Source organism: Dioscorea cayenensis, chromosome 8, assembly GCF_009730915.1.
Source record: "Dioscorea cayenensis subsp. rotundata cultivar TDr96_F1 chromosome 8, TDr96_F1_v2_PseudoChromosome.rev07_lg8_w22 25.fasta, whole genome shotgun sequence".
Classification (NCBI taxonomy): domain Eukaryota; kingdom Viridiplantae; phylum Streptophyta; class Magnoliopsida; order Dioscoreales; family Dioscoreaceae; genus Dioscorea; species Dioscorea cayenensis.
The window spans coordinates 3,486,666-3,513,821 of NC_052478.1; the positions used below are offsets into that span (position 1 = coordinate 3,486,666).

Consider the following 27,156-nt stretch of genomic DNA (forward strand, 5'->3'; position numbering starts at 1 on the left):
CATTGAGGAAATGCATGCAAAGCAATCTTTAGAGAGAGAACACACAAACTAATTAATTTTTTTTAAATTAATTAATTAATTTTTGGTGGTTAATGTTATCATGATGGGGGTAAATTACTACTTTTATGTTGACAGAGTTTTTGGTTTGGATTGAAAGCAATTGAAGGTTAGGTTGGCTCCACCTTGGCTTTCCAATCAATGGCATCTTATTATTATTATTATTATTATTATTATTATTATTATTGTTTGGTAAATGCCACCAAGTCCTAGTTGGTTTGCACCATTTCATAGTGTCATGGGAAGTGGGAACCATTCATCATGCTATTCATTTATTGGCTCTATAAATTAATTTTAATAAATAATAAAAATTTTTAGCATCAAGTAAAATTCCATAAGAAATGTTTATCTGCACAAAGAATTAGATTTTTTTTTTTACAGCATACATGCCAAAAAAATAAAATTAAAAAAAATCCACAAGGTTAAATTTAGGTACAGAAAGATATTTTGGAAATATTATCACTAGTTGGGTTGACAGTGGGGACCAATAGATATGAAAGTTAAAAGAGATTAATCGGAATGATTGAAAAGTGAGAGGGACCAAAAAATAATTTTATTGATATTATGGGGTATATTTATGAGAATATATATATATATATATATAACATTTTAAAATATAATGAAATTTAATATTGAATATTTATCATTTTATTATCCCCTTGACCAATTTATCATTCATGATCTCTAACCCTAACTTCCCAACCATTCTTGTTAATTATAATTATAAATAGTTCCCTTGCTAATCTCATTGTCTATAATTAATTATTATCGAGCTATGTCTCTTCTTTCGGAGTTAGTATAATAAATCATTGAATATATATATATATATATATAATTAATGAATTATTAATTAATTTAAATTATGACATTACAAAAACTAAACTAAAACAAAACAAAGGATGTTTTATTTAAATACACCCTTGCAAAAGTTGAAAATTGTTTCAAATGACTCCACAAACCATTTTTATAAGACCATGTAATAACTTGTCCAAGAAATTTTTGAATAAATGTGGATAAACCAATGATTTATTAAAATGGAGAAGGATGGAAACAAGAATAGTGTTCAAGAATTTTATCATCAAAATCTAAAATTATTTATTTGAATAATGATCATAATGCATCTCTCAGCTCCTTAGAAAATGCAACTTCCAAATTAGAATAAATTTAACTAATTGTTTATTTGAAGTTTGGAACATGAAAAGCTAAATGTTTCCAACATGAGAGAACAATCTTCTAAATTTAGAATCAACAAAGACACAATGAAATACAGAATTGAGTCAAGACAAGTTCATTGTTTTCAGGTTCATACAATTCTTGGAAAAAAAAAAGACATGAAATTCAAACATTAAGAACCCTGATTATGTGAGCAAAAAGGCTAAGTTCTTTCACATAAAACTAGCACCTGAGTTTTATTATCCGTTTCCGCGACAGAGAAAGACAGGTTGTGACATTTGATTAAGGTATCAAGCCTCCCAGCCTCTGAGCACGGTTGCTCGGGCCACTCGGTTGACTCCAAGAGTGAAGGCGCCCATGCGGAGATCGCAGTGGTGAGTCTTGCACATCTCCTTCACATCATTGAAGCCATTGATCATGTAATTTCTTAGTTCGGAGTTCACCTTATTTTCATCCCACATGAATCCTTGAATGTTCTGCAATTCGAATGGAAAAAAAACAGCATTCTCAAACTTGATTCTCACTTGCTTTATATGCAGAAAAAGAGAAAGATATTTCCTGATTTAACATAGCCATGTATTAGAATATGGCATTAATTAGCAATTTTCGACAAGTTTGATCAAATGGACAAACTCAAAATTGAAAAGGACTTTTAAGCTGTGTGATACTCAGTGAATGCTTTAAATAATGTGATGTGCATACAGTTTCTTTGAGAGCTATAAACAGAAACATGAGACATGTTGGGAAAATAGAGGAATTAGAATCTTTACCTGAACCCACTCAAAGTAACTGACAGTTACACCACCAGAATTAGCCAAAATGTCTGGAAGAATGACAACTTCTTTCTTTGCCAGAATCTGAGGATGAAATAAAAAGAACACTTTTCAAGTAATGTTCGGCTTTTTACCCTTTGACATTGAATAGATTAGCTTACCTCATCGGCCTCAGGATCAGTTGGGTGATTTGCTGCCTCAACGATGAATTTGGCTTTTATGTCATGTGCATTCTCCCTTCAAATAATTCAAATAACATGCTTCAGATAATGAACGACATCAATGATGGAAATCATTTCAGGCAAATGCATTGCAAGCATGAAATTTAAAGATAAGAAGTAAAATTAATACTTCAAAATGATTTCTGTTGGCAATTTGAATCTCTTTGTTTCAGATAAGCACAGCATACATTCTGATACTTTATTATTCACAATTTATCTTATTATAGAATAAAGAAAAGTAGAGAGAAAAACCTGTTGATTACACCCACCAAGAGCTGCAGGAACAAGAACATCACAATCTTCAGTGAGCAGTGACTTTGGATCAATTGCATCTCCTCCATTGAAACCTTTGATCCCACGATTCTCCACTGAATGTTTTAGTAACTTCAGTATGTCAAGACCATTGCTGTTTTTAATTGCTCCAGTGACATCACTGACTGCAATTACCTTCCCTCCAGCTTCACTTATGAGTTGTGCTGCCCAAGAACCAACATTGCCAAAGCCCTGAATATTTCAAAATAACAAGCTTCACATAATTAAAATTAATAAGAAAAAAAAAACACAAGAAATAAACATGTGAGAATAAATATTTGCTTAGCAGGCCAGGTAAATTCTATTTCTCAATCTTTCTGACTTGCTCCTTCATTTTCAAGCAATACTGTAAGTGTAGGAGCTATACAACAAGAAGTCCATTATGCAAATGAATGTTAGTTATACGACAAGATATTCATTATGCAAGTGAATGCTAGCTATATGACAATATGTTAATTACGCAAGCTGCACGACAAAATATTTATTATACAACTGAAATTTAGCTATACAACAATATTTCTTCTGAAATGAAAGCCAGCTACACGACATGAGATTCATTGTGGAAAGAGGATCTTGGCTGTACGACAAGTGAACGTCAGCCGTATACTGAGAAAACAAACAACTTAAAAACTCATAGCCTTCATCACCAATATCCACTCAATACAAAAGAAATTTTGAACTAATAGTAAATAAATGACCTTATCCACCAGAACCAGAGAGATGATTTCTTTTCATGGAATTTGCCCAGACTTCTTCCAAAATACTAATTCAAGTACTGGCAAATTAATCAATCAGGTGTTCAATATCTGGCTATTCTAGTGCAATGAGTTACTATCCGACATCTACATCATGTTTCACTTCTGTTATTTGCATAATATTTCTTCTATTTTGATACTAAAATTCATTTCAAGCATTTTTCAGTTTAAAACTTAGTAAAAGTGACAAACAGAAAGTAAAAAGTTATTGAGAACAGAGGGAACGGGAAGAAAATTATCCAGAATTATTTGTTGTTAGAATTGATATGATTTTCCAATTAGTTATAGAAAGATGTTCAATATGCAACATTACTTGAATAAAATTTTTATAGAAAGAAGCAAAGAAGGCAAGAAACACAATGAAGTGATTAAGTAAATTCATAATAACTAGCCTTGGCTGTTAAGTTCTAGTGGTACATTGAAGCCTCTAGTTCCTTGAACTCAAATTAGATTAATCATATTTAAAATAAAAAATTCAATCTATTACTGACACATTCAAAGAGGGTACTTCAGATATCATAGTGTAATAATTTGAAATTCACCAAATCTAATGAGGCCACTAAACTAATTTACCTAATTCTTATCAAATTAAAATCTAATATTCGGCCAAATCCCTGTCTAATTATGCTTTAATTATTAATTAACACATCAAGTTAATTACTAGAATTCTAATTAAGATTTCATAAATAAGCTAGTCTAAGTGATGAAGTCCAGTTAAACCTATGGGGCTAATTCTATATCCTGTTAAACAACACAATTGTCAGGTTTGGTTTGAACTTACAATTTCATCCATATGCACCATTGCAAATTATCTCAGGTTCAAAACAACAATATTGGGCTTTTTCATATCTTGATCTTGGCTGAAGTTTGAAACACCAGCAGACATATAGTCCCTACCAACCATGACCCTATTTCAGCTGAAGTGATGGGTGGATGGCAAACATTATACAGACTTGAAATTGCATAGTTCTACCATGCTAAGAAGCATATCATAAGCAAATACAATCTGACTTTAGAAACCAAGGACATGAAAGAGTTCCAACAGTAAAATATACACACAAAAAAGGGAGAGTTGGCGCGATATGCTTAGTAAATTGGTTATTCAAAAGTTGGCTAAAACGGCGCTTAAAAACCAACCAAAAAGTATTTAGAAATTAAAATATGGAAAAAAGGTACTTACTAAACAGCTAAGCTTAACATCATTATTCATAAAAACTAATTCTGATTATGAATAATATTCATAAAGAAAGCAGGTCAATAAGTGATCAAATAGCTTTACTTTCTAGACAATGAAAGTAAGTTACATTTGAATGACATTCTGGCTCATTTTAATATTTGAATAACGTTCACAGTATTGCTATCCACAATTGGTTTCATGCTATTGATTTTCTGGTTCCAAAATAGCTAGATAAGTAGGTCAAGTTTTTACGACCTGTATAACAAACCGCTGGCCTGAGATGCTCTTTCCATATTCAGCAAGCAGTGCCTCTGTAGCAAACAGGACTCCCCTTCCAGTAGCAGCATCTCTGCCCAGAGATCCACCAAGGTCCTACAGCCAAAGAAGAAAAGAACTTATCCTCCAACAGTGACAATAAATTTTAACAAATTTTAAAGGTAAGATAACAGCACAAGCATTTTATAAATTAATTAGTTAAAATTTCACATCAGATAAGCTCTCATGAAAGAAAAGAAAAAGGGCAGCTCAATAAATATTTTATTGACTTAAGGAATCAAACAAGAAAAGCAGAAGACCTTAATATATGGGCATTAATAAAATGATAGAGATTTGAACTGTGATATCAAAATAAATATACTGTAATTTTTATTCAAGCATATTAAATTTGATCAATTTAAAGTTCAGTTATTAGCATGCTATAGACACAATCACATAGCACAGACACAAGGAAAACAAAGTCTACCAAAGCATGAAATTCCACAAAACATTACAAATAATAAAAACATGGTTGTAGACTCAAAGTGCACTAGCAGTTCTTCAGTTTGTTTTTTTCCATATTATACTTACAACAGGCTTTCCAGTAACAACTGCAGGTGAGTAGCCATGAAACTTGGAGTACTCATCCAAAATCCAGGCCATTGTCTGTGCCAAATTGCCAAGATGAAGAGCATATCAGATTGGTATTAAATGTGTGAAAGTTGAACACTTAATGCATATGCGAAGCTAGAACCAAACTAAGCTGAAAATTCCATTTTTTATGAACCTGAGAATTGGTTCCCATATCAGGAGCAGGGACATCAGTGTGAATGCCAATTAAGTCATGTATCTTCTGTGTGAAAACTCGAGTAAGTCTCTCGAGCTCAGAGATACTCAACTGTCCAGGACTGCATCCTATTCCACCTTTCGCCCCTCCATATGGAATATTAGCAACAGCTGTCTTCCAAGTCATTAACTGTGCTAAGGCATTCACCTCATCTGGGTCAACCTGCATCATCCAGATAACTTGATGAGAAAATAAAGTTTGATCATCGAAACATGAAACTTCCAATAAAGCTGGTATCAAAGATGGGTTTCAATCCAAGTGAATGAATGGACAAGTATATACAATAAGAATTTCTTAAATACAAGTAAAAGAAGCCAATCAATTGTTCAACAAAATTTTTTCCTTCACTGTCAAAAACTAAAAGATACCCGCATCAACACTGATAAAAAATTAACAACCAAATTAAAACTAGGAAATGATAAAAGTCAAATCATTAACCAATTGTTTCCCATAAACTTCTCATTTTATTTTCCTCAGTATGAACCAATTCCGATGACCTACCAGTCTCAGTATGACACGGGGCAGAAGCCGATTAGCGTGTATACTGTGATAATACTGGCCTAAAGAAATTCTTTGATACTAACAAGAATCAAATATCCCAAACTAGAAAGAAGTGGGAGAACAAAACATCGACATAAGATGGGCTTGTTGGATATTGAACCTACCAATGGATGTCTAACAATGAAATTCTGGTCTTATGATCTGACATTTTAACTTCTTTACGGATAGCGGCAAAAGAGATTCCATAAATAAGAATGAATAAACAAAAGTTGACTTGTTTCGATCTATAAATTATTCAATTTTGGATCGAAAATAACATGGAATATTTACCCCACCTCATGGTGATATCTAATCCCTCCCTTCATCGGGCCTCTCGCATTGTCATGTTGCACCCTGAATCCGACAAAAGATGCCAAAGTTCCATCGTCTTTGGGGATTGTACACTCAACCTGCAATGATGATGCAAAGTTTAATCATTAGAAGAGTGAATCACCTACATAAAAGATAAATTATTGTGTATAAGTCGATAAATCAAAAAGAAATCATCAAATATCAAACACAGATGAGGAAGAGTAACTACTACTGCAATTAAAAAAAAAAACCCTTGAACAAATCATTCAACATCATGAGATTAGTTTCTTATTTCCAGAATGGTCAAAAACACAGAAATCCCACAACTTGTTGAGGCATCAAAACCCTATTTTTCAGCAAAAGTAAAATCAGGAACCACAAAGATCACAGACATCAAAGGAAAGAAAGGGTTTTGCCTTGATCTCCCTAAAGGGGATGAGCAGGCTCTTCTCCAACTTAGAGTCCAGCCGCAGCAGCTTGGCCGCTTGCTTGAAATTCCTACTGGTCGCAGCCAATGCATTCATCTTGTTCTCTGAATCTAAACACCTGAAAAGCGCACCGGAAAGAAATGGTAGTCAAGAGCACAACATCTTAGGAAAAAGACACAAAATTCAAGAGAAGATAACACGAAAATCATGCAAACCCTAAAAAAGATTTTGTGCCATCTGCACCTTAAAGCAACCCCTACGATCCCACCTTTTGCCACACCTCTGCCAGGTGGTCAGAGCCCAACGCAGCACGTCGGTGAAAGACAAGGAGGAAGATATCAACTAAAATATACCAATTAAATTTAAAACTTATGCCAATAAAGAGGCATTTACTCTACCATAAAATATACTGAGCGGGAAACAAATAACATGAAGAATAGTTTCCAACCAAAAGAGAAGAAAAATAATGATGCACTGAAAAACATGTTAATGCCTGAAAAGACGCATAGCAGATGACCAGGACTTAAGAAACATGTTAATGCTTGAAAGGATGCATAACATATGACCAGGACTAAAAGCATGCTAATGCTTGGAAGGATGTAAAACAGATGACCAGGACACAGCAATTGATATTTGACTGAAAGGAAATAATCAAAAGTCAAAAAGGCAATTGTCCGGGCTTACTTCAGGAGATAACTAATTGAAATAATTAGGCAAAAAGACTGCTAATAGTTGTAGATGAATTGAAAAAAGATTAGCATCCATCAAAACAACAAGCAGAGATCCACGACAAAAGTTTCCAAAGAATAAACTAGTTGTGCTAGTTTATAAAGAAATTGCTATTGATACAAGGCACAATATTTACAAAAATATGTATACTTTTAATCAGCTAAACTATGCTGCTGCCGGTTAATATGAAAAGTCTAAACTCTTCCTCGCTTTCCCACCATTAGTATGTATGGGCCAACAAACACAACTGAGCCAACGAAAATTAATTGCACGACCTCTATCCAAATGACTCGAATTCAACAAGCACAGTGGGGAATTTTTTTTTGTTTTTTTAATTTCGTACACAGTGCTGATACTTTATCCTTTTTTTTCTCTTTTTTACCGAAACTTCCGCCATACTACTTTCATTTACCCAAAAACAGCCCCAGGCCCCCAGTATTGTTGCAGAAACTTTTGAGAAATTAAACTAAGTAAACATTGATAAATATCTTTAAGGGATCAATTTGAGGATATTCCCCAGAGAGATATCGTATGTCATGAGATCCATCAAAGGAATCAGTGATATCATACTGGTAGAAAATGAGCAAGAGTTTGGCAGATATATTGGCAGAAAAGCTAAGAGTGGAAAATGTTCTTTCTAAATTTTGGTCTGTTTTGAAGCGGGGGACCCAAAAAGCTCCCTAATCCAACAAAGAAGTCAATACATTGTGTCAGCTAAGCAAAACATACATACAACACCAAAAACAATAAACTCTTTTTTTTTTTTTCTTTTTTCTTGGTTAGATTTTCCCAACTGAAGATTTCAAATCCCAACCTTTTTCCAAATATTTGAAAGCCCTTTGCAAAGAAAAAAAACATAAATATTCAGTCTTTGTTCATAAAAAAACTCTAAGTCAAAAAAGGGATTTTGATAAACTAATAGAACAAAAGGTAAAAAATAAAAAATAGTAACAAGAGAAAGATACAAGCAATGGCCCAAAGAGCGAAGAGAATTAAGAACACCCACTATCCATAATCCATTGTTAAAAAACCAAACTTTTTTTGTTTAATACTCTTCATGAATGATAAAAAACCCCCAATATCCATTTGTTGATAGCATATGTCAATTCAAATCACTTCCTTCTCCAAAATCACAACTTTTCAACGCATCAACATTAAATTTTAATTTTTTTTTTCAAAACAATACATCTGAAAGCAATTCAACAAACACCTCATCAGCATTCGTATAAAAGTACCTAGAGAACCCGTGAAAATCGAGTTCCACACCGGGATACAATCTGCAACAAAACAAGGAACAGTGAAACACAATGGAATCACGGAAAGACACAACAGAATTGAATAAAAACAAAAACAAACAAAGAAAAGAAAGGAAAAAGCAAGACTAGATTTTTCACCGTTGTACTAGTGTTGTTCCGATAGGAATGAATTGAGAATGAAGCAAAGACGAAGTTTTATACAAATAGCAAGAGAAAAAGAATCAATTCCAAGAATTTCTCTGTGCGTTTTGTGTGTGTGTATGATCAATGAGAAGTATAAGCATAAGCATAAGCATATATGCGTGCCAATGTCAGTGAGAAAGAGAACCAAATCACATGTAGCGATGGTTGTGCGGCTCCAACAAGGCTCGCACGAACGGAGAAGCTTATTCGTTAGAGAAACACAGAGAGAGAAAGAGACCAATATAGAGTTTTTATATTGTTTTATTTTGGTTTTTTTTAAAAAAAATTGCAATTTTATTTAGGGTTTTTTTTCCTAAATAAATAAATATGTTTATTTTATTTTATTTTTTTGAAAAATGTGGTTTATCCTTTTTAAAAAGAAAAAGAAAAGAAGTTTTTTGAAGAATGGTAATAGACAGTTTGGAAGCCCTTATCTGTTCTGGCTTATGATCAACTTGTGATTGGATTACATTTTTAATTTTTTTATTTATATTTTATCACTAATTTTTTATTTGGTCTTTATCTTTGTATTTGTATTTATCTTTATTTAGGGTCTGTTTAGTGGACATAATAAAAACGATAGGATATGATCATGTGCTTGTTACTTTAACTTTATGTCATAATTTTATTTTAATTAAGTTTTTCCTTGCAGCTTGCTTTTTTTAAAAAAATAATAATTAATGCCTTGAAAATCGCTCAAGTTTCACTTATATATAAATTGTCCCACCAAATTTAAGTATTTCTAAAAAAATCTTTTTAGAGTGTACTTCTCTTATCTCTGTTATAAAAGTAACTACCGTTGATAAAAATACATCTCAGTTTTTTAAACGGAACGGAAACAAATGAAAGTACATGTTATAAAATAGAATAAATTAATAGAATAAGCTGTATGAATGGAAAAGTAAATTATTATAAAAATAAGAGACTGTTCGATAAATTCAAATATTTAAAATAATTTATTTTCCCAAAATATAATTTTATTTTTTCATTTATTTTGAAGGATGGAAATACACTATTCTAACTCTCATCTGTGAATAGATTTTATTTTATTTTTTATTTTTTATTTTGTGTGTGTGTGTGTGTGTGTGTAAAGAATCTAAAGATGTCTTATCACTGTTTATGTTTAATTGCATCTTAAGTGGAGGGAGAAAGAAGTGTATTAGGATTAAGGTTTAGTTAGTTTAGTTTTATAGGGGATGTAGCGAGGTAGGGACTAGGGTCGTTCAATGCTCGCATGCGTAGATTTAATGCGACGCACATCCCTATAGGTTTTTATGATAAAGGACATATAATATTATTAGTGGGGCCAGAAAAGAACGATAAAATGGCCATAGTTTGTCGTTGTCACATGCCACACGTGTTGGGGCATTTGACTCACATTATGGATATAGATTAAATCTTTTTTAAAATTTTTATTTGTAATAGATTTAAGAGATATTTATTTTTAAATAATTAAAAAAAGAAAAAGATGATTAAATCTGTTTGTAAATTGCACATCTAATATTTTAGCCATGAAGAAAATCAATTCATTCACTGCAAGTCCTAGTGATAAAAAGGTACTTTGATTTATAGTAAAAAATAAAATAATTAAATAGAAAAATAAAAGCAATAAATTTTATCTTTTCATTTTCAAAATTAATTTTTTTAATAAAAAGAAATACTAATTACCAGGACACATGAAAATTATGGCAAATAAAGGGCCCATAAATTTTAAGACAAGATGCTTAGTTCAAAGATATCTCCAAAATTAAGATTTAACATGTTGCTAAAAATCCATCATATAGAATATGAAGTGCTTTTCACTAAAAATGTTATTTCCATTTTTATTTATTCGGCTTTCTTCCCCATTTAAAAAGTACTTTATGTAAATATTAATAAACTTTGTTAGTAAATTATTATTAGAATTCTTCCGAAAGAAAAAAATATATCATTAAAAGATTGACTGGATTATTAAAGTCATTTAAATTATTTTGCATATTAATATTTCTAAAATACAAAATTAAAAAGTTGGATAATATATATATTGTAAAAGTTCCCCGTTTGTCACGCAACTACTCATGATTTTCATTTATAAAATAATCGACATGTTGATAATAATTCATATATATATATATATATATATAATCATCACATGAATCACATGATCTTTTATCTCACCTAATAAAATTTTAACATTTTGTTTTATTTTATTTTATTTTTTAAACAAAAGTGAACAAATCACTGAGCACGAGGACGAGGAGATTTGAAAGCTCCACCAATAATTGGGATACGAAGATGGCACATGTTCTTAACATTAAAAAAAAAATTATTTAGTAAACTAATGCAGAATGGAGAAGATTGTCGATACTGTATAATATTATAAAAATATTATATAGTGTTATTGCTGTTCTAAATTTTTAGGAGTTCATTAAACTACCAATGCATCGACGTCTCCAAATTAGAGAGGCGGTGGTGGTGGTGGTGGTGGTGGGACTCAAAATGGAATTGTATTCTTGTGTTCCAAAGCATTTGGAAGAGTGCATTTCCATCTCTTTTTATCAACAACTTGCACATTACTTTTAATGAGGTCTTGCAGTAGGATTCCACCACACCATACACACAATCAACCTCGCTCTTTATTTTTCTCAATGGCTTTGATTTCCACTTGCATTGATGAATTGCATGCATCATGGAAGAAGCATCACATTGCACTTCAATGAAAAGAAGCTCCTTTGTTGTATCATCAAGCACCCACAGATGCAATTATTCTGCTCATTAGATTCTCTCTGAGACTTGAATGATTTAAAAAATCATACATATCTTTATTTTGAAACTTGGACTGAGATTATTCCAAAACTAAGACTATATTTCACACCTACCAAATATTTTGCACAAGAGACTGACTGTAAAAGCATGAAATCAAAGAAAAGAAACACCAAAAAAATGGAGTTTAAATTCAACCTCAACACTATGGTATTTTCCATATCTAGCTCTTACAGTTTCTAGTGATGCATATATCAAGCAACTCAAACCCCTACAGAATACAGAAATCAGTTGAAATCTAGATATCAGACAACTTTCCAAACTTCTGCAGTCTGTTCCTGTGGCATTTTAACTTGAAAGCACCGTCGAAAAATAACTATTCAATGAACCAACTCCACAACTCAGGCATGCATGAAAATATTATATATAAATAAAGCACCAAAAAAGAAACTCAACTAAACACTGAAATTAATTTACATATATCTATATATCAAATGGGGCATCAAATTGTAACTTTAGCAGCAATAAAGGCAAAAATAAAAAATAAAAAATGAAGCACTGCCATCAACTCTAATGGCATTTAATCAAAAAATGACTATTTCACCCACAAGTTAGAATTGATATCCACAGACAAGCTTTCACAACAAAGCTGCTTAATATACTTATCCCTGTATGATTGATTGATTGATGTTAAACCATGCCTCTACATTTAGAGAAAAACAGATATGTACAATTTGGGAAGGGCAAGCAGTGGGCAGACTTCTGGACCTTCCATGCTTTGCCTTCAAAACAAAACTGTGCACCTGTACAAGCATTTATTTGAAGTGATTATTATACATGATCATGGATAAGAATGTGCGTGATTAGAAGGGGCTGTTAACAGTATCACACCTTCGCATGAAAGAAGGATCTTGCCCTGCAACTTGATTAGCTGCTCGATTGCGAAGTGCTTGATAGATCAGAATTTGACAAGGAAATGTAAATGCTTTAGGTCAAGCATGAGTTTGATCCCCCATCAAATTCCTAGAAATAAGGTGAATGAAGAGTCTAAATCAGCAATCTATCCATGGCAAAAAAGATCACTAGTCAGTTCAAGCTACAGATAGCTGAATTTGATTTGATTTCAGATAGAGCACAAGGGAACAAATACAATTATATCGTAGTCAATTAGCAAATGCATGACGATACAGAAAAATATAATCCAATGGTACTGGTCTACTAACATAACTAACTTCAATCATAGGTTCAATCTGCAATATAAAGGAACTACTATGTGCAGTATGCGAAAAAGTACAAGGGTAAAAACGCCTAAACTAGGAGCTTTATAACAACTTAAGGTTAAAGATTCACAGTAACTATCATGTGCTGGTAATAATTTATTGAGCAAGGGAACTGCTGAAGGGAACATATTTCCACATATGGTATACTCTGCAGCATTCATCAGAGACAAAAGAAACATACTATAGTTACAAATCAACCAGTAAACTTGGCATGAGTAGATAGGTCTGTACTTAAACACTTTATTCTCGCTCGGGAGAAACTGAAAACTCGTAACACATGTATCAATTATAAATTAACTCCATAATGTTTTCTAAGTCAAACTTTTAAAGAGCACAACGTCTGCCTTAACATGGTACTGCAATGATGTTGCAGAATAAAAATCACCTTTGATGGCATTACACTAATTTGGTGTGGCTCCTCCACAATCAATTTGGCCAATACAACATTATCATTATGTCAGCAGAGTCATGTCAAACATAACTCAAAATATTAAGGGGTCTAATGAGTGTCTAGAGTGAATAATGAGGCTCCAAAACATTAACACCACATTAATGTGCCAATAAATAATAGTAAAAGGCTTATGCAATAACTCATTTCAGAAAAAAAAAAAGAAGTGGTTTATCTTCTATTACCAATTAATCTCAACATGGTTTATCCACCTTTTCCGAAAAAAAAAAAAAATTTCTCTTTTCCTATGCCTAACTAAAAATTAACTCTTTCTCAAATTGTTCACTAAAGAATTCCAGATTTCATCCTCATACAGTCAAGGCACAATACCATTCAAACATAAGGTCCTAGCGACAAATGCAGCTACTCAGTTCAAGTTTTATATGCATGGGCAAACGGGAGAAGTTAACTCCGACCTAAATAGTAGTAACCAATATCAACCATGCCTGTCAAATTAAAAGTCCTAGCAACATGATTGTGATGATAAATCCCATGTTCACCTCAAAATGGCAAAAACTAGTCATGCGACTCATGCTTATAGTTAAAAGAAGAAAATACCTTTACAGGGACACTTACCTCATCATCAGTCTAAATCATGAAAAGATCTCCTAGTTCATATCCTGTCCTCTACTCCTCTCTCACCAAACCCTTCAGCAGTATGCTTACACTTTCAAAATTGAGCAGAAAGAATTTACAGAAAAAAAGAGAACCCCAAGAAAAATGCTAATCAGCAGATTCAGTACTATCAACAAGACAAACAGCCTGCCTGCATCTGTCAACCACCTTGTGCATCTCACTGTTATTAGTTCCATCAGCTAAGGGACCAGCAACACCAGATGCAGGTGCATGGTGGACGACCTTGGGTAATTCACTCTCGTGTTGTTGAATAATTGCTTCACTGGAATCACTGGCAGGCACAGAAATCATTCCCAAACTAGATTGGGCAGAACTGCCACATTCATTGGCAAGTTTTACAAGTGAAAAATTAGTATCAACTTCCCTTTTGCCAAAATCATAACTAGGACCATTGGGTTGAACAGCAACATTAGTGTTTGCCTCATCTGCAGTTTCTGTCTCACGCCGAACCATGCAATCAGATGCAACATCTATAGCATTGCGAACCATGGTTGCAAGGTGTGCAGAAGACTCAGAAGTGGCAAGATCAGGTGCAGAAGAAACATCAGGTGTAGCACCTTCTCCGAGGGCAGATACTTCAGAGACAAACATAGAAGGAAGCTTGGCCACCAAATCTAGATTGTCATTACCTGGAACAAGTGCTAAAAACTAAGAGATGCATTTAGGTAAATTAGGTAATTCACTTAGTAACTAATAATATTAACAAATGCCAAAAAAGGTAAGATGCATTAAGATAAATTAGGCAATTCACATGGTAACTAATAACATTAATGAATAACAAAAAAAAGAAACAGTTTGAGCCAGATAAATTCAGCAATTCACTTGGTAACAAAAAATCCTAACAAGCACTAATACAAATAAGTTCCATTAGATAAATTAGGCAATTCATTCAGTAACCAATAATCCTAACATCAGAAAAAGGAAAGACAAAGAACTCAGAAACAACTTCACAAAACTCACCAACCAGGCCTGGAGTATTTTGTCCAAAACTTTTGCTCACAGCATCAGGATCTTGCTCAACAGGACTGTGACCATTTGGTACTTTATTTTGAAGTAGTACAACTCCATTAGAAGTGCCATTCTGCTTGGGAGGAGACAAAATATTGATTGAGTCTGGATTATTGCAATTATATCTGGTAGGAATATGACATTCTAGTACTTTAGTCAACTCAGGATCCTGCTGGATAAATGTATTGACAGATGCTTCAGGGGCATGGAAAAAGGTGGATGGTTTCTCAGTGACAACATCAAAATCCGATGCAACACCACTGAGAGAAACATCACTCTCTTTTCCAGAAGCAACATTCAGCCCTCTATTAGCCTCAGAAGTATCTTGCCCAGCAATTATATTGTTTATATGGGATTCAGAAACAAGTTTAGCTTTCCCTATATTTGCATCAGTTTTCATATCTTTATCAGCACAAGACTTTGAATCTACTGGAGATGCATAAGGTTCATTGACCAGAGAAGACATCCCACTTAAGTTCTGGAAATCAGTTTCAGGAATAATTTTGCTGCCCTGCTGTTCATGCAGTGATGAATGTGATAAGTTAGCTACCTCACATCTATCTAGATGAGCACCATCAGTGCTTGACACTTGAGAAGATACAGGAACATGTAGATTACTTTCATTACGATCTTGTAAATTAGAACCAGAAGCATCTGAAGATGAGAATTTAGCATTGGGCATATGCTGTGCAGCAACCTCAGCAGCAGCATGTACATCCAACTTGAAACCAGCACCTGCATTGTCCACCTTGTCATTACCATTCACAGTGCCATCATGATAAACTCCCTCAGTCTTAAGACTCAAATCTGTATCTGAGGCCTTCTCCATGAACTTGTGAGCTTTCAATTGAGATCCATGTGAATCGTTATAAGATAAAAGTGACACTTCAGAAGGGGAGTTCCCAGAATCAACAAAAGTGGCACCATTAGGTTCTGTGTCATCAACCTTGCTCTTACAGTCCCCAGAGGAGACCTGGGGAGATCCTTTTGCTAAATCTAGCTTACAATTGTCCTTACTTAGATGTTCAACTTTGTCAACTTCAAACAAAAACAGAAAAGACAAATTTAGCCCATAAACAGAAGGAAATAAATTTAGAAACATTTAAGTCTAATTCACCTTCAGTAGCTATAGTAGGATGTTCAGTTGAATTTGTTGAGAGTAATGCCTTCTGTAATAGCCCTGTGCCTGGGAAAACCAACATATTTACATATCTAACTTCTTGCCTTTGTGAAGTATCAAGAGGCTTGAATCCAAATACAGTTGTCCAGGTCTCCGTCAATTCAGATATAGCAGGGATTATTAGTTTTTCAATATTGAGGGATGAAAGAGCCTGTAAATGACAAGTAAATAATTGAAAAGGAGGCATTGAAGAATAATGTAATAACAACAAAGAAACAGTAGGAAATCAGTACTTTTAGCAACTAATAACAACAGAGAAACAGTAAGACATTGGTAACATTTTTAGCAACGAATAACAGTTAAATGAGGCCAATATGCTTTAAGATTTCAGAAAATGTGCATTAGTTCTAGAAGGAAAGTCACATACAATAAATGAGAGCTAGATGTAATGATTAGAGCAAGGCGCTAATGAGTTCCATGACGTTAACATAAGACTCAAACAAAATAAATTTATTAATATCATGTTACTTAAATAGAACATAATACATGTTCATGCTTTCTCCACCATTCCTTAGCACACATACTATTCCAACAACTATGTTTGTCATCTGTGTTGAATCCTCTGGCTTGCTCTTGATATGGACAAAAAGAACATCTATGATGTGGGGAAAGGGAAAAATCCCACATTGTGTTGTGGTTGGAATAAGTTGGGATAAATCACATTAAAAATTTTGGATTTTGAATTTGTATCAGACAAAAAACTTCAAGATGAATTAGTCCTATTTATTGTTATACTGATTAATGTTAATTAATAGCTATATCAGTCTAATTAATCAAACAGTGTGAGAATAATTATTTCTATTAAAAAAGACTGATTCTGTTTGGCTGGATAACCCAAGTAATTCCAAGATATCTCCCAAGCAAACACCGTATCAAGGAGTGCTACCTAGAACACTGCTTCCTGTGGAAAAGAAAATGAACCATGACTAAAACCATTTGCAAAATCCTGGTGCCCTGAAATTATTAACTGATGAGCAAGGTAGCATTTGCAGGATTCAGCGGAATACTAGAACCCACGACAAATGTCAAAATATACAATCTTACCAATTTAAAGAGGTGTGTTGGTTCAAACTTCAAATTTTGGAAATTAGAGTAGAAAAATGTAGATGATGAGAATTTTAAGTTACTTGGATGATTAAATTTTAAATATAACCAAACAGCCAATGCAAAAGGCTCCTGCCAGCAGAGGTTTGCAAACAATCAAATTTCTAAATCCTCATAATACACAACAATAGGCAATCACCAAGGCATCATCTTATGCATACCGGCACCAATAAGTTGCTCATATAAAGACATTGTTTAGCTTCCCAAAAATAGACAATGAGCTCCATAGCAAGAACTCGAAAAAAAAAAAAGAATGTCAACCATCAGAAGGTACTAGTTATGCAAGCCAACCTTTAACAGGCACACAGCACCAATATCATTATACACAACACATTAGTGTCTGCATCGACAAGGATCTATAGCAGCTAGTTCAGAAGACAAAATAAGACATTGCATAAGACATATATACCACTGTAAAATCTTAAAATTCACACACATCTGCATAAAGTATCTCTTTTCATATATACCTGCAACGTTTGTATTTTGAAATATATTACCTTGAAGTAAGTGAACTGACCATTAACAGATGGAAATAGAGAAAAAAAATTATAAGATGGTTGATGGACACAAATATTATACACAAACAGAAAACTCAGAAGACTTCATAATGTAAAGCCCATTAAAGCCAAAAGGTTGATTGGAGGATGCAAGGTTGTTAGTATAGTTAAATCACGCCTAGACGATAAGATTCCAACTACTTACCTGTCCAGTGGACTGCCTAGTGATCCAAGGCAGAGATAGCTATAGAAAATACAAGGAAGCAATAAAGCTAACAATAATATATTTGAATTTCTAAAAATATAGTAAACACTTATTTACATAAATTATTAATTGAAGGTAAGCAATGACGCAAAAATATAATACGCAATTCAAAATTAGCAAATCATGAATAGAAGTGCACACATGTTTCATTCTTTTATTTAAACAAGTGACCTTGTGAGTCGCATTGCTAGGTACTTGTTTTACTTCTGTTATCAAATTTGTATTTGTTTTGCAAGTTTGTAATGCTTGCTATGTATAATGGTTTTTGGATTTTTCAATAAAGGATTGGAATTAAATTAGATTGAGTTGCTTCCGAATTATGTCACATTGGGCCAACCTGAGATATTGAACTAACTGATAGCTTGTGTTTATAGCACTATGCAAGCAATGATCCGTTAATCAGCCTCCACATAGCCATCTAGGAAGCTGATTGATAGCTCAATGATCAACAAGTTCATGGCAAGGCATACACATGCTCTAAAACACCTGGTTGCCTACAGGGCTGCCTTGCACAACACTGGGAGGATACTAAATAAGACACATTTAATAAATCAATATCAAACTACCTTGATATTATTGGCATAGGCTAATTTAATTATCAAAGTAGAATACTATGACAAAATGGGCAACCAGAGAGTTCAGGCACACAGAAAATATATACAGGAAAAAATAATAAGCACATAATAGCAGAATGGATCACATTTACTAACTTTTAGACAAGGGATAAAGATTGGAAACAATATGTACAGCCACATACAAATTTGGTTATAGTGTTAAATTGTGAGTTTCCAAGATTATTCACATCACTCCCACAAGATCTAAACATCTATACACACATTTATATGTATACACATATAGCTTACCACTTCAATCCCAGTTAGTAGCCGGCGACACATTCCTTGGCGCCTATACATGTTCCGTGTCCCAATGAATGGCATCTCAGCCAACCTGGTTCCATGAATCCTGCTTGATGAAGGAGAAAGTTAGGTTCAGAATCATTAAATTCGGCAAAATCATAACAAATTAATTTCATGAAGATATTTATTCCTCTTGCAAGAAATGATATACAAAAGTTTCATATCGAAATACACAAGGAATTAATACAATTGTTCTAAACACACAATAAATATCATCTCCATATCATTTTGATTTCTCCAGAAATATAATCTTTTTAGTGAATAGATGTGTTTAGCTGAGAAAAAAAGAAGTCCCTCGATAAAAGAAGTAAAAGAATTGAACAGATTACTTCTCCCTGAAAGCAACTGAAGCAAAACCTTTGTTTTTAATTATTATTTTTTTTTATAAGCATAGTAGAAGTGTGCATCTTGTCTTTACTTCCTCAGCGTGGTAACTACAAATACATTGCAAGGAATCAAGATAAAAATGAATGGTTGCATTGACTCATAAAGGGTCTCAATTTTCATACTGAGTACACTTTACATAAAGTCTACCTAGGATAGGAGTGGGGTATTCTATTCAGGCCATTCATCATAGTGATCAAGGCTTGAATTTAATCATTGCTTTACAAGAAAGGAAATCCCATATGACGAATTATCCAATAGACATACCTGATGGATGCTACAGAAATGATCTCATCGCCACGCTCCAAAACAAAAGTATAAAACCCACTGTAGTTAAGCCGGCTGAAATTTGATCTGACAGAATCAAAATGCTATCATGTGAGATTCATTAATCAAACTCTTAGAAGAAAAATCATAAGATGTCTGAGGCTTTGTTTCTACAGAATCACAATGAAACTCTAAGGAGATCAATGTCATGCAGCCATAGATATGAAAATGCACACAGGAAAAGTTATGAGCTAATGTAGCTTCCTACTACTGAAACTTTTCTAAACAAAACCTAGATTTCCGAACATTACACAAAGTATGGGTACCCCTGAAGCGCACGAGTAAATATTTTATTCAGTTTGAAGCACTAGATGAAAGCATTAGGATCCCTTGCAAAGAATTCTATAAATATTCAATTCAATTGCTCCAAATATCCCATTAAATAGTGCAAGATCTAGACTACGCATTTGTGTTAAAGAGTTAGAAAAGTAAATTTTGTCACAGCACAAAAAGACTAGTCCAATTGGGTAAATAAATGATACATGTAGTCACCAAATCAACATGTGATATAGGTCAATTGCATAATATTAAGGTCTGTTACAGGTCAAATTAAGCTACAAATGTTCTCTTTAAGGACAAGCACATAATACGCGGTCAAACAAGTATAAATTTCATTGACAAAGAATAGTACAAAACAATAGGTTGCTCAGAAATAACTAAGCAGCTGTCATCATTCATCAATAAACAAATAGTCTCATCATGCAAGAAAGTAACAGCTACTTACCCACAGTTATAGACAACATTATGGATCAGGTTGATGCCACTCCTTTCATCAGTAATAGGCAGAAAGCATTCGTCCATGACTGCCAGCGCAACAGCAATCTTGGAATTGCATTCAGCCTTGCGAGGTAGCTCAAAATGATGCTTTGGTGAATCTTCATCAAAACGACACAGAACACTCCATGAAAATCCAGCTTCTAAATCATTCTTAGCCCCAATAAGTTTATGTAACCCCTTAAAGACCTGCAATAACAAGTCAACCATTAAAATAGCTAACAGAGAAAGCTTCTAGTAGCAGGAAAAAGAAATTAACAGGCGGACTTCCTATTACAACATAGTTCAAAGCACACGAACCATCATAAATTAAAACTTGTACTATTGTGCTAATTCTAAATTCAAATCACAACTTGCAACATAATTTCAGAACATGCCATCAAAAATAATATTCATAATTTTGTGCTGCCGAGTTGAATTAAAACAGAAAGCAGACCCCCACGTAGGAAATTAAGAAGGTTACAAATACAGAACTGAAAATTGATAAATATACAGAACCTTAACAAGCAGTTTGAAATAAAGGTTTGTAAAAACTACAGATAAATGGAAAATTAAAAACAAAAACAATATTCTTTAACTTGTAGAATTGAACTTCATGCACTGGAACATCTGCTTTACTAGAAGAGCACTAACAAGTAGCAGTGATTAAAGTATGAACATAAATTCATATTATACACATGGAACATGAAATATATAAGGGCAAATGCACATTAGAGCAACAGATAATCTTCATAAGTTCAAACATAAAAAAGAAAAAAAGAAAGAAAGAAAGTAAGAAGAAGAGGAATATTGGAGAAAGTTTCCACAAACATTTGTAGTAAAAATATTTGCATAGCCTGGCATGACAGTTTGCAGCATATAACAACCATGCACAATTTATGAAATATGTAAAAGGTATATCTTGTGAATCAATGAAAATCTTAGAATAAGCTAATTCAGATTCACATGTTAATACTAACACCTAAATATTAGAGAAATTAGAATAGATTGAGCCCATAATGTCTAAGACTAAGTGCAGGTTACTTCATATTTAGTGCATTCATACAATAAACAAATTCTGGAAAAATATTTGAGATTCTAAAACTGTCAGAATTACTACCTCTCCACAACTCCTCCCACAGAATGACGTGGGCGCATTATTTGAAACTCTGCGGAGAGCATAGACCTCAGGAACACAAGTCTTGTGATCTACAAATTGAATGACCAGCGAAATTTTATCATGTCCATTACATGCATACGATTAGACATGTATTGAAGAAAAAAAAAGAATGAGTAAATTAGTATAGATGAGTAATGATATCTTCGGATGAATCAATACATTTTTCTTCACACAAAGAACAACAAAGCAATTGAGCTGTTTGACCACTTCCACGAGGACAGGAACCTGAAGCTACCCAACAGAATTTGCACGAACAATTAGAACAATGCCAGTCACCAGGAGGCAGCACCTGCAAAGAGAAAATTTAGAAAACTAATGTTGTGGGGGAACATATTGTGCCTAAGATGTGAGGAGTAAAGTTGGGTTAAAAGTCAACCGCATTCATCTGAAGAAGCAAAACTCATGACATGGTCCAATTAATTGGGTCAAGGGAATTTAAGGGTGAACAAAGAAACTGTATCGAGTTTATACTCTTTTTAATTTTATCTTGCAGCATTCTATCTCATCCCCCATTGCTATCTTGTTACAGAAGTTCAATTTTTTATGCATGCCTCACAAATTGTCTAAAGTAGTAGCAAACTCCTTGAGTACTTAATTTGCATCTTATTTGCACTACACTAAATTAAACTAGCATGAACAAGAAAAGAAGGATAAATAAAACAAGGGCCAACTATTTGGGGCCCACTACATAAATCCTTCCCTTTCATGTTGCTTAATCAAAGGCCAAATAAATAGATAAACTAAGCCCAGAAATATCATCTAAAAGAAGGATAAATTAAAAACAAAAAAAATTAAAAACCACATTATAATATCCCTTACATCAGCTGATAAAACAAACGTGATAGAAAAGATGACCTTGGTTTACCTTTATTCCTAAGCAGTTCAGATGAAAAGTTGAAGGACAACCATCACAGCAGATTAGATCACCACCATCTCCACATATACCGCAGGTATCATCATTTGGATCATCTCCTCCAACATCAACAGAGAAAAATCCCTGTCTTTCAGAGGACTCCTGCTTTTCCCATGCATCAAGTAGGCACTGCAGAAGGGACATCTCTAATTTATCCACATATATATTTTCATATGGTTGTTGCAGTTTGCTACCAGCATGAAGCTCAAACTTTGATACAGAAAGGATTTTACTGCAGCAGTTGCAGTGAATGCCATCCCTTGTAATTCGACCCTCCAGAATCGCCCGTGTTCTCCTCTTGTTCATATATTTTACAATCCCATTTATAGGCAAAATTCCTAAATCTATCAGCCATGAGAGAACAGTCCGCTTCCAAACATAAGGAACATAATCATCGTCGTCAGATTCTGCTTCTTGGTGGGCACCACGAACCAAAAGTGCACAACCTCTTTTATTGCTGTTGTTTCTTTCTAAAATAGGTGGCTTCTGAGCAACACTGTTTGTTGTGCTAGAAATATTAGAGCTCTTCAGCTTTTTCTTCCTTCCAATATCATCAGTAGTTTGTTTCACCTTTATCCTTCGCTTGTGATCACTAACTTTCAATGGAGTTTCTTCCAGCTCCTCCCTACTTCGTTGTTTAGCGGTCTTCCGCTTCAGTATACTTAACATATTCATAGAGATTGGAGAGCTCGGCCCTTCAAGGTTGTGATCACTTCCACCAGACTTCTTCAATAATTTGATAGGCAGACCCTTCTGTTTTGCTTCATGTCCAGAAGGCAATTTTTCTTGAAACATAGCATATGCCTTTGTGATTGACCAATAACCTCTTCCTTCTGGAGAGATGTATACATTATCCTCATAATTTCTGCCCCTCCTAGGTCTTAAATCAATTTTCCAACCAGCATCCAAAAGTATGCCTTTTATCTGCTCCCTGAGTTTCTGACGAGCAGTCCCACGACCTGCACTTGGTGCCTCCGCATTCTGGTTGTCCAGGAGTGGAGCTTTTGAACTGGCCCTGCCCTCAACTTTAGATGTCATATGTTCTTTCACATCTGGTGAACCAAGGCCCTTGAGATTCCTTTTTGAAGATAGAATTAGTCTATCTGCTTTAGCATCATAGGATCTGCATTTCTGAACTGACGAGTTCTTTCTTGTAGCTGACTGATTTCTACTGGATGTTGATCTGATAAGGATTTTCCGTTCTCCAGAGACTGAAGGCTGCTTTAATATCTTATTCTGTTTGGCAATAGACGAAGAGCATAAGCTATTTCTAGCCTCCTCTTCTTTTGCCCTTACAATCAGACCCTTACCAGGGCCACCTGATTTCTTACCTCGCAAACTCTTCCAAACATTAAAGTTCCCTTGCATTTTGACATTTTTATCTTTCACAATGCTATGATCTTTTCTTTTTACACAGATAGGATGAGTTGTATCACCTTTTCCTGTCTTGAGTGTTCTCTGACTTGAATGTTGTATAGACCTAGTTTTCTCAGCTTCCAGCTTGCTAAAATTCTTTGAATCAGATACCAAGGACCCAACTTTACCTTTCATGAACACATTCCTCCGCCTATCAGCAGGTTCCAGCTTGCTGGACTTAGTGGAGCCGCTTTTTTTAGCTTTGGTTGACTTATCTACAGATTTATCCAGCTTGGCAGCTTCAGACTTGCTGGACCCAAACAAAACAGGTTTTTCAGCTTCACTTCTCCCAGACAAGGGACTATTCTTCTGTAAGTTGCCAGACATATTCAAATCAGCTTTTATAGCTTCACCACTCCCATCTATTATAACCTCGCTCTCCTTGTCAGCACTTTCAGTCTCGTGAGACTTGTTTGGAATAAGATACTCAGATTCAATATTCCCAACTTCTGCATTATCTCTTGGACTATCGGCAGTTTCTAGCTTGATAGACACATCTGAATCAACCATTTTAGCTGTGATTCTATTATCCCCGGGATCATCACTCTGTCTATCAGCAGCTTCTGTCTTGCTAGATTCTTTCAGGTCAATCTTTTCAGCTTCAGTTTTCCGTTCCTCTGTACCATCCCTTAGTCCATCCACAGCTTCCAAGCTGCCACATTCATAAGCCACTTTAGCTTCAATTATTCTGTCATCAAGCTCATTCTTCTTTTGTCCATCAGCAACTTCAGGCTTGTCAGACATGTTTGAATCCAACTCCTTAGATTCCATTGTACTCTTTCCACCAATCTTCAGTTCATCAGAAGCTTCTATCTTGCTAGACTTGCTATTGTTAAATGGTTCACATTGCATTCCCTGATCATTCAATCCATTAGATTCTTTATCAGGAGGGACTGCTGGTTTGCAGTTGATCTTTGACATGTTATCTGTATGTTTCACAGAACCCTGTTAGCATCTTCTCCACGCCATTGCCCTCAGCAATTCTCTTCATACATTTCAAAGAATTCTTCTCGAATTTCTTACTCTTGACTTCATCATAAGGTCCTTCCCCGCATCTTTTCCTCTTCAAACCCAACTCAACATTATCCCTACAATCAGCCTCGGCTTCTATCCGCCTCCCAGCATCTGAAACCACAACCCTCTTCACTTCTCCACGCTTCAATCGCTGCATGCTATCCTTCTTCCCAGTCACAGACATGCTCCCATTCTGATAATCTCCAGAAGCAAACTTAGAACGCGGAGAAATCAAGAACTCATCCGAATCCTCAGAATCGCTCAAAATCAACCGTCTTTTCTTCTCCCCTCCTTTCAGCTCGCAAACATTCCCCCCGCCGGACGAGCTCCGACGCACCGCCCCTGCAGAACAAACCCTCTTCTTCGCAACGCCATTCTCCTTCACCTCCACTGATTTGCCCTCTTTCTCCATTGAAATCCAACCAAGAATCCAAGATCCGCCCTCCTGCTCCTCCAAACAAAATCACCATAAAATCTACAACAACAAACTACAATCCAAAACAATCAACCCCAAAGAAAAAGAAAAAAACCCCTTCAAATCACAACCACTTCAACAACCCCAAAAACAAAAAGCACAAAACAAGCACCCTAGATCGAATTGAAATCTCACCTATTTCTCCTCACCGCTTCCGATCCGATCCACGGTGATAAAAATTAGGGTTAAAAGAGGGCAAGGTCTCTGCGATGAGATGAGGGTTTCCAACATTTGATGTGAAGTTGAGGATTTTTTTCTCTTATTTCTCTCAAAGATGAAAGTTTTATAGCTGGAAATTTCTTTTCAATTTCCCTCCAAATTCCTTCTTTTCTCTTTCTTTCTTCGTTTTTCTTTTTCTTCTTTTTTTTTAAAAATTTTTTTCTAGGGTTCCACGAGGATTTTATGCAGGCGTTGGAGGTGACGGATTGCGATCTGCTCACACGCGGAACAGTTTGTTCTATTGTGTTTCCTCCAATCAGAAGTTTTTCTTCTTTGCTGGTCCCTCATTTTTTTTATTTTATTTTTTTTCTTATGTTTTCAAAACTTTTTCAACAAAATTACTTTAAAAAAAACTCTAGAATTTGGTTTTTGTTAAATACTGTTTTGTTTATGTTAATTAATTTTCTTAAATAACATATTAAATGACAATGTATGACATTTATTTATGGGGAAGGGTAAACAATGATTATTTATGTAATATATATATACACACAAGTAACACACGCAACACACACGCAACACAAGTTTTTTTTTGTTGGTTCAAAGCTAAAATGAAAAATAAAACAAATTGATAAAGTGATATAGTGATGACATTTTTCTTTTCATTATTTATAATGATAAAATTGTTTATTAAATTGGTTTATTAGTTTATTCATTATTACTTTCGTTGGACCACATACACAACCAACTTCAAATTAAAGGCGGGAAATAAATCAGTGATGGTATCGTATGAGGTCAAATTAATCAATTTCGTAGTAAAAATGCGATTTTAATAATGAGAGAGACCACCAGGTCTTATATCTAAATAAACTTTTCATTATGTAAGTAATACTCATTATTAATATATGAATAAATAGAATTTTTAAATACACTCCCTCCAAAGATTTAACAAAATGAAAAAAAGAGGTTAATTAAAACCCAAAAAAAGAAACAAAACTGTCCTACCTTCAATTTTGCTTTTTCTTTGATTTTTTGTTGACAACAATGTATAAAAATGAGTCAAGAAAAATAAATATCGTTTTAGCATAACTGAATAAAATGAAATTTTTTTATTTTTTTTTATTTTTCACTTATATTAAAAATGAAAGCTTCCTATTTAGCTTTGATAGAAAAGAATTAATACACCTGAAAATATATGATCTTCTGCCTCAAATACAACTCGCATCCTGTAGATGGAATGTCGCACAAAATAATAATGTAATATCAGTGAATAAAATGAACACAAAAACTTAAGTCATGGTTAACAAAAACACTAGGAATGTAGTTTCTTTTCTTCATTCTAAAACTATAATAAAAAGCAGTAAGGGTTTGTATTGATGCCCTAAACATCAATTCACTTGATTCTTTACTTTGTTGGATAATATCAGAATGGTGCAATTG

At 34.1% G+C, this 27,156-nt stretch overlaps 2 protein-coding genes across 10 annotated transcripts; both read right to left on the reverse strand.

Annotated features, from left to right (window-relative positions):
• Positions 1-1,275: 1,275 nt before the first annotated feature.
• LOC120266919 (glutamate dehydrogenase 1, mitochondrial) lies at positions 1,276-9,203 on the reverse strand. Of its 6 annotated transcripts, XR_005538317.1 has the most exons (11): positions 8,974-9,203; positions 8,815-8,856; positions 7,094-7,192; positions 6,839-6,968; positions 6,407-6,520; positions 5,511-5,732; positions 5,315-5,389; positions 4,724-4,840; positions 2,477-2,728; positions 2,165-2,240; positions 2,077-2,087 (listed from the first exon to the last, which is right to left on the reverse strand). XR_005538317.1 is itself a non-coding variant. In XM_039274574.1 (9 exons), the coding sequence occupies exons 1-9, from the start codon at positions 6,944-6,946 to the stop codon at positions 1,521-1,523; spliced, it is 1,233 nt and encodes a 410-aa protein (XP_039130508.1). In that variant the 5' UTR covers positions 6,947-6,968; the 3' UTR covers positions 1,276-1,520. The 6 variants fall into 6 exon arrangements, 1 of the variants encoding a protein (XP_039130508.1); XR_005538320.1 differs by lacking the exon at positions 7,094-7,192; XM_039274574.1 differs by lacking the exons at positions 7,094-7,192; positions 8,815-8,856; positions 8,974-9,203 and adding an exon at positions 1,276-1,706 and having other exon boundaries at positions 2,001-2,087; positions 2,165-2,236.
• A 3,045-nt stretch (positions 9,204-12,248) lies between these two features.
• On the reverse strand, positions 12,249-25,917 carry LOC120267062. 4 transcript variants are annotated; one of them, XM_039274746.1, is made up of 12 exons: positions 25,693-25,917; positions 22,605-25,527; positions 21,899-22,028; positions 21,680-21,768; positions 20,531-20,769; positions 19,747-19,833; positions 19,042-19,141; positions 16,250-16,463; positions 15,085-16,170; positions 14,065-14,753; positions 12,652-12,783; positions 12,249-12,563 (listed from the first exon to the last, which is right to left on the reverse strand). In XM_039274746.1, exons 2-10 carry the CDS (start codon positions 24,987-24,989, stop codon positions 14,212-14,214), a joined length of 4,872 nt encoding a protein of 1,623 aa, XP_039130680.1. In that variant the 5' UTR covers positions 24,990-25,527; positions 25,693-25,917; the 3' UTR covers positions 12,249-12,563; positions 12,652-12,783; positions 14,065-14,211. The 4 variants fall into 4 exon arrangements, with proteins under 4 accessions (XP_039130680.1, XP_039130679.1, XP_039130677.1 ...); XM_039274745.1 differs by having other exon boundaries at positions 22,605-25,557; XM_039274743.1 differs by having other exon boundaries at positions 22,605-25,570.
• Positions 25,918-27,156: the final 1,239 nt, after the last annotated feature.

Coding starts and splice junctions, on each gene's coding strand:
- LOC120267062 (XM_039274746.1), bottom strand. CDS start 24,989: ATGTCAAAGATCAACTGCAAACCAGCAGTCCCTCCTGATAAAGAATCT. Junction 16,171..16,249: donor TCCTACTATAGCTACTGAAG/GTGAATTAGACT, acceptor TTTTGTTTGAAG/TTGACAAAGTTGAACATCTA. Junction 14,754..15,084: donor AAATACTCCAGGCCTGGTTG/GTGAGTTTTGTG, acceptor CACTTGTTCCAG/GTAATGACAATCTAGATTTG.
- LOC120266919 (XM_039274574.1), bottom strand. CDS start 6,946: ATGAATGCATTGGCTGCGACCAGTAGGAATTTCAAGCAAGCGGCCAAG. Junction 5,390..5,510: donor ATATGGGAACCAATTCTCAG/GTTCATAAAAAA, acceptor AATTTGGCACAG/ACAATGGCCTGGATTTTGGA. Junction 4,841..5,314: donor TTGTTACTGGAAAGCCTGTT/GTAAGTATAATA, acceptor CTTTGGCTGTAG/GACCTTGGTGGATCTCTGGG.